The sequence below is a fragment of the Habropoda laboriosa genome, unplaced genomic scaffold, assembly GCF_001263275.1.
Source record: "Habropoda laboriosa isolate 0110345459 unplaced genomic scaffold, ASM126327v1 scaffold36, whole genome shotgun sequence".
Taxonomy (NCBI): Eukaryota; Metazoa; Arthropoda; class Insecta; order Hymenoptera; family Apidae; genus Habropoda; species Habropoda laboriosa.
In genome coordinates this window covers 1,178,400-1,186,735 of record NW_017100155.1, presented here as the reverse complement: position 1 = coordinate 1,186,735, position 8,336 = coordinate 1,178,400, and the positions used below count along the sequence as shown (strand labels likewise).

General features: G+C 36.5%; 1 protein-coding gene across 1 annotated transcript in view; it reads right to left on the bottom strand.

Moving 5' to 3' along the window:
• Positions 1–8,336, bottom strand: part of LOC108576255 (DNA-binding protein D-ETS-4-like) — a 129,096-nt gene that overhangs the window by 11,113 nt on the left and 109,647 nt on the right. The window contains exon 5 of the mRNA XM_017939217.1: positions 4,454–4,608. Coding sequence (XP_017794706.1) covers positions 4,454–4,608 — 155 coding nt within the window. The remainder of the gene's footprint in view (positions 1–4,453; positions 4,609–8,336) is intronic.

The window sequence follows — 8,336 nt, the reverse complement described above, 5'->3', positions numbered from 1 at the left end:
TTTAACAAAACAAAAAGTTTTAATTTTAATTTTATTTAAATCTAAATTTACTTAAATTTCATACTAATTTTTTTGGTAGCACTGGTTAGCAAAATTTCAATGAACAGCTCTCAAAAATAGTACGTATTTTCAAACACACACAATAATAATTAAATTCAATATATAAGAATCTCCACAAAAGTGTTAACAAAAGAAAAAATAAAACATTTCTTCAAAATTCATCTGAATGTAATCGACGAACAAGAACGAAAAGAACTCTACCCCTTGAAAACCTTCGAAAGGGATGATTATTGCGTCTAGGAGGAAATCTGAACAGGTAGTTTGATCTGAAAGGGCACGTGAACGAAGGAAGAAGAATTCACGAAATTGTAAGTAGATAGCGGCATGACCGTGAGATCATGAGATCCTATGCTGGCGAATCAACTGCGGATGCAACGTGGTGTAATTATCCAATTACAAGACGTAAAGCTGAATCCATTATGCATGACTGCCTAACTCGATGCGCTAATCCAAGTACACCGGAGTCTGTTCGTCGTTAATTTACATTGCGTTTTCCACGTACGATTTTCGAGAAACGGGGATCATTCGCGTATCGAAAGCACCGGTTTTCACGAACTGGACGGTTAACCTTTTACATTGCACAATTCCACCACGTTCGATCGTGAATCGCGACCATTATCTGGACCGAACTTTGGATACTCATTTGGCAGATTAATCAGGGCTTATTACCCTCTGCCGTTTAATCGCGAGGACAGCGAAGTGTGATATTTTTGGGAATCGTTCGCGGTGACTCACTTCGATAAATTTTGCTAAGTGCGAAATAAAGAAGCGGAGATTCCTCGAAACGTGGAATAAGATTTGAATATATTAATGGTAAAAATTGCGTATTTTCTGGCAATAACAGAGAGGTGACGAATGATGGTACTTTGGAGTTACAAGTAGAAAAGAAAGATGGTAAAAGTTGGTTGAAATGTTGTGAAAAATGAAAATTAGTTGAAATATCAGGAAGGAAGAAAGTAAGAGAGAAGTTTGGAAAGACGTTCCAAACATAGAACTACCATAAATCATTCTCTCCTCTTAAAACCCCGTAATTATGCTAAACGGAAGCTAAAACTACACGCAGACGGGCAGCACGTGAGCGTGACAACTCAAGCAATAATTACTAAATCAAGACGAAGGCATTTTACATTCACGTTAACAGGAGTTAATTTGTCTCCATCGTAGCTACTTAAGTGGCGCTAGTTGTAAACCGACCGGACGATAAATTTGCATCAAAATACCTACAAAACCGCGCTAAACAATTAGACGAGGTTATGTGTGATTTCTAAGTAAAAAGAGAAAGGTGAAAAAATCGTTTAATTGAAACAATTAAGTGGAAAATCTGGTCTAAAATTTTCTCCATATTTAAAATCCAATCTTTCAAACGTCCAAAGTATTTGTCTCCATCGCGACTACTTAAGTGGCGCTAGTTGAAAACTGACCGGACGATAAATTCGTATCAACCTAACCTATAAAACTGTGCTGAACAATTGGATAAAATTACGTGTGATTTCTAACCAAAAAGAGAAAAGTGAAAAAATTCTTTAATAAGAACTATTAAATTGGAAATCTGGTCTACCTAGCCTATCTAACGAGACAACCTAACCTATAAAACTGTACTGAACGATTAGATGAAATTACGTGTGATTTCTAACCAAAAAGAGAAAAAATTCTTTAATAAAAACTATTAAATTGGAAATCTGATCTACCTAACCTATCTAACGAGACAACCTAACCTATAAAACTGTACTAAACAGTTAGATGAAATTACGTATGATTTCTAACCAAAAAAAGAAAAGTGAAAAAATTTGTTAATAAAAGCTATTAAATTGGAAATCTGGTCTAACTTAACCTATAAAATTGAGCTGAACAATTAGATGAGATTATGTATGATTTCTAACCAAAAAGAGAAAGTTGAAAAAATTTGTCAATAAAAACTATTAAATCGAAAATTTGGTTTAACCTAACCTACAAAACTGAGCTGAACAATTAGACGATATTACGTATGATTTCTAAGAAAAAAGAGAGAAGTGAAAACAGTGTTTCAATAAAAACTATAAAATCGAAAACCAGATCTAAAACTTCCTCCATATTGAAAATCCAATCTTCCACGGTAAATACCAGAGACGTGGAAGGAATAACGTTTACCGCATCTACAGCCGATCTCCCACGAGACAAATGGCCGCCTCTAACTCTCAGTATTTGCATTCGTGGTTCAACTCGACGATCCTCAGTTTAAGGCTCGTCCAGTCCACTCAATAACGGTCTATCGAGTGGAGTACAGAAATCTGCAATCGGCAAGAGGATAAAAGCACGTATTCCAGCGACGTACAAAAGGTATATCGGGGGAGAATCCTGGTTCCGTTAAGCGGCACAAACCGTATTATTACGCCAGTTGCTTACTCATGCCGTCGCGTCGTTCCTTCTGGCCTGTCCAGTGTATGGATTACGAGGAAGGAACGTGGACGCACACCGATTTCCAGGAAATTCACTTTCACCGGACCTTGTCCGCGAGTGTTTCTCGAGTGACTACTCGCGCCATTAGTTTCTTTATCGAACGGGCCCAACAACAGGGCTGCTATTATTTTATACATTTTTTTTTTCCTTTCTTCTCGTTCCTTTTTCTTCTGTTTTTTAAGCAACGAGAACGAAAGCACAATGCTGCTCGTACAAATGTGGTCGTGCAGATCTCGTGAGATAAAATCGAAGTATTAACGCGAGTATTATGTGTAAACGTGTGTATATTAGAATTCCTGGGGAATTTTTTAGTTCTTTTTTTTTTCAAGTTGGAAATACCGTGTTTGCATCATACGAAAGTTATTACTCTTCTGAGATTTCCTGATTAGGTAGCTGAGTATTTTTAAACACACTTATCGGACGAGATTCTTGGAAGTATGTGTCAGGTTTTCTTTGGTCCTAGTTTTTTCTAACCGTTTCAATTGTTCCACCGTCAATTAGCGACTATATTTAAATGTTGGTAACGACGGTCGAATAACGTAACCTGGAAGTATCTGTTGAATGCATTGTCTGTTGAAAAGGAGGACTCCGACAATGATAACACCAAAAACGAAATCTGTTGTAAATTCTTGGGACGACACCGAGATAACCTCTTTTAAAAATGTCGACGGAGACGACATCGTAGATAACGAGCGAGAATATTGCACGCGTGTTGTAATCGTACTTCATCGAAGTGTTTCACTTTCACTGCTGTTTATTTGTTTGACTAATTATAAACGAATCTCGTTTCTCCAAGGGTCTGATAAATTAGTGAAAGGCTTATTTTTAGTAATGTAATATGGTTGATTAATTGGTATATTATTCTGTCAATTTTTTTCCACTATACTTTGCAAATTTATCAAGGTACGAATTTATAAATGTTGCTAGAATCAACAGACTGAATCTATTGTATAAAATAAAAAAGACGAACGTCCAATTTTAATTTCAAACATATATTTCAAGATGCAAAATTCCATTTTCCTAGTTTCTCATCACCTATTTTTATCCACGAAAAGTAATATACCGGGTGTCCCAATTGTTTTTCATCAAACTTTGTCGGTGTGTTCTATGGGTATAAGTAAGAAAGAAATGTTATATGAACATAGGTTGTTTGAAGCTTTGTTAAAAAGTTATAACAAAAATACGAAATACGAAGAGAATGATATTTGAGGTTATGATACAAAATAGGAATGAATCAGCGATATGTAAGTACATCTAGCCTGTTTATGCTAACTGTATTTATGATCAGAGATCGTTCAAGGTATTGAACGCATCATTTCCCGGTGCCATTTTTCTTTCGTATCCATAGCAACCTCATCGTATTTCGTATTTTCTTTGTAACTTTTTAACAAAGCTTCAAACGACCTATGTTCATATAACATTTTCTTCTCACTTACACCCATAGAGTATACTGACAAAGTTTGATCCAAAAAAATTTTGGACACCCTGTATATAACAGCTGTTAACAATTCTACGATGAGTCAACACGTCCAAAAACCCAACCAACAATTCCAATCGAGACACTGACAAGAAGACACGCTATTCAGCTGTCATTATAAATAATCAAGGAACAACAACAATGAAACTTCCTCATCTCTCAGCATGATTCTCTTATTCAGCCGTTCTACGTCATCGCCAAGATGACGCGTGTTTATCGTCAGCGGCAATCATCCGTCAATCGAACGTTTGCACCGGCAATTTATCGAAACACCACGAAATTCCATCGACTAATTGCTTCGTTAAAACGGTCCACGAATAATCGTCGCTGTGCTAGCCTGCCTTCAGCACAGCCCAGCCGTTGCGTAACGGTACCGGTTGAAAGTGCGACTTATGCGCTGGCCGATTTCAAGCAGACGTGCCAGGCGAACGACATAAGTCAGTGCACGGTCAATCTTTGTGAAGATTATTCTGAACGCACCTGAGGGGCTCGCTGACAGAATTCCTCTTCGGTGAGGGAAGCCAACGTAGTACCGTCCACGTTGAAGCTCTCCAATGGCACCGAGGGCAATTGCAGTTGTCTCCTGGCCCATTGTATCCAGGCAGCTACGTCCGCAGCGCTCCAGCGTCGTGGTTCTGCAATCGATAGAACCGTTTTGTTAGATTTCAATGTTTCCAGACATTGATGAGTGGAGAAAGTGAAACGAAGGTCTTTGTTAAGCCTAGGGAACTCAAGAAAGGCTACGAAATGGGCATAAAGTTTGTCCAAAAATATTCAGAAGTTTTAATTTTTTTTTTTTTTTTATAAAATAATTTGTGCAGATTGCCAATAGTGTTATTAATCACTGAAGAAGTGTCGTGAAATCGTGAATGTCTTTATTAATCTAAGGAACCTTAAAGAAGGGGAAAGAAATGGGGACAAAGTTTATCCAAAAATGTCAAAAATTTTTAATTTTAATCTTTTTTATAAGATCACTTGTGCAGGTTGCCAATAATGCAATTAATCACTGAAACAGTATCATAAAATCGTGAAGGTCTTTACTAATCCTAGGAAGCCCAAAAAGGGGAAAAAAATGGCCACAAAGTTTGTCGAAAAATATTTAGAGGTTTTACTTTTAATCTTTTTTAATAAAATAATTTGTGCAGATTGCCAATAATGTTTTTGTGTCAGAAAGTACTTGCATTTACTTTTTTTATTGAAATTAAATTACACCGTTTTGAAATTCGAAATTAAACCTTCCAACAATTTCGGCTTCCTAGAGTGAAGAAATCGAAATCCAAAGGAATACATTTGTAATGCAATTTCTCGTATAAAATTATATTTTCACCCAGAAGTAAACTCAAAAAATAATTGGACTTTTTTAAATATCAAAATAAAAACGAATTCTATGAAGTATCAGCATTTGTATTTTCACCTGTCACTAATTCCATAAACTTGATATAGCTCTTTTGAATCATTGCAACTGGACGGCGCTCATAAAACCCGCCTGCATCGTAAAATGCAGTTTAAAAGTCATATTTCCAACAGAAATAAAAATACTGATAAACGTGCAAATGGTTAAAATTAAAGTCATTTCAAGTTAAAGATACCGTTCATTTACGATACCAAATTTAACTCAAATATACAACACGTTATTACCAAATAAAACTGTATTTTACGTTTCGTCTCTGTTTTATATGCGTCACCCAGTATTTTAATCCCAAAATTCTAATTCTACTGCTTTCAAAATTTCCAAAAATTACAAACTATCCAATATATTCTTACCGAAAACGAAAAATATTTAAATAAAAATCAAGGGAAATACTATAGCGACGTCACAATACTTTCACAAAAAAAAGAAAAAGAAAAAAGAATAGAAGAAAAGTTGTATTATAGAATGAGAAGGTACAGTAAATTCTCCGCGAGTGTCAGTCCGCAAGGAACCTAAACCTGACACTTGTAGAGTTAGGGACTACGTTTTCGAGCCTCGCGCCCGCCTTTGTAGTTTGCCGAACGTAGGACAAGGACAGCTTTTATCCCGAAATTTTTCTTAACATATTGATGAGATTTTTCTGATGAAAATGACATCAAACACGACATTATTTGAACAACATTTGCTTATTAACACGTTCACTGTTACGCCAGATATTTCACTGTATTGAGATAAAACAGGCGCCTTGTATTACATTACATAGAGTCGGCCTACTGTTTGACTGCCAGTTGGAGGCACCAACATGTTAAAAAAAATTTCAGATGAAAAAAAGTAAAATTAAAGAAATTATATTTTTCTATTATGAATTGTCGAGCCGTGAAATCTCGTAAAAGAAACCGAGTGGTGTAGCGTTACATAGGCGCAGGAATGACGCAGCCTAGGCGTAGGGCCATCTATAGTGACACTTGTAGAATCCAAACTGACTGACACTTGTAGAGAATTTACTGTACTTACATTTTTTTTTTTTTTAATCAAATTTAAAGATTCCTTAGAAATATCGATCTAAATAATAAAATTCCTAATACTTTAACCTCTTCAGGGACGATTTTCTAATCTGATCTAATTTTGTATGTAGTTATATTTATATTCATGTTAAATCGATAGCAATTAAACTACTCTCCTTAGGAGATTTTTGTAGATTTCAGGAGATTGTGTTTTTCATATTTTCTCTATCGCAAATGTTGGAATTTTCGGAAAATTTAAAGGTACACATATGTGTCGGTGTCCCTGAGGAGGTTAAGATAATACCTAATTTTATAATTAAGAATTCCTAATACCAAAAGACCTGATACATCAGCCACCGCTAACTCCCTCAACTTCTGTCACTTCACGATCGGCTACACACAGCGATCGACACCATAATTTCTGCTCCTTCTCCTCGATCGAAACGCACGTACCAAGATTTCACGGCATGTCATCGGTTACAGTTACTTTCGATTTCACCGTGAAACTTTCTACACCTACCCGATTGCAAGACTCATTTTTATTTTTCTCTTGTACATCGCCGCTGCTCGTAATCGTCAACCGGGGAGAACCAAGAAGGACGACGATCACGAGCTCCGAAATCAGGTGTCACTCGTCGTGACGCATTTTCGCGTCGCGCGGAAACGTTCGGAAAAGTTGCGGAAACGCGGCAGCGTGACCTTGAGCGGAGCCTCGAAATTTCGTAACTGCTCGTGAAAGCGACCGATGTGACTTCGTAACTTATTCCGAGCATGACATCATGCCGCACCAACTAATAGTCGAACCGGTCGCTTTTACGTCCACGAAGATAACGTCGAACGTTCGCCCGCGGCAAGGTAGCAAGAAGGTCTAAGAGAGTCTAATGGACGCTCACGCACCTTCTTATTGCCCCTCTCGTTCACGCCGCGTATCTATCCGCGATTTATTTATTTATCGCGGCACGACTAGTCCGAGCGATCGATTAAACACGTCAACGACGCGATATGTTTCTTTCCTTTTTAATTTCAGTTCCAAGGAACGCGACAAATTATAGGTAATTATGTGGATATGTACGTTTTTTTTTTTTAGGTTAGAATATGCGTACGATTAGATTTTCAGGCTAGGCATTTTTGCAGCGTCTTGAACGCTGAACAGACGGAAGATTAGGTCAGCGAAGTTAGATTGTGTATATAGGAAGCGAACACCGAGCGATGGAGGCAAAAACGAGTAGAGTAGCGAGGACAGTCTGATCGATGAGTGGCAATTTTGATAGCAATCGTGGACGTGGAGTAAATATTGTAAATTCTTCTTCTGTGTAAATTTGACGAAGACAGAAAAGGAGGGGGTTTCATACTTTTCATTTTTTTTTAATTAGTGGAATTCGTTGGACAAATTTTTGTGCTCCGTTTGAGATAAATTATGCTATGTTTGATATTCAGACAGCTAATTTGAATTTTTTCCAGAAAGTGTATTATAATGCTAGAATTACTGCCAAGGTCATTAGCAATTTTCCAAAAAAAGTGAAATGAAAGTGAAAAATTTTTTAATTTTGAATGAATCTAATTTTTTGGAAAATTGCTAATGGGTCCATTTTGACCCAGCCATCCCTTCTATTGTTAAGATCCCTGTGCTTTATATGGTGCTTCCTTGAAACTACTATACCATAGGTAAATATTTATTAATAACATTCCTGGAACACCAATGAATATTTTCTATAAATAATGACCTCTGAAAAAGAAACACTAAAAAATTCTCAGCCTAAATTCAGTGCTCACACACTTCATCCAAACCCAAATACTACAAATTCATCAGAACTCCTATGTAAATGAGAAACGAGCTTCGCATTAATCATCTAATCAAATTACACATTTCCTGGTTAAACCACTCCTAGTAATAAATCAAACGATTTATTACAAAAAAAAAAAAAAAAAAAAAAAAAAAAAACATTGA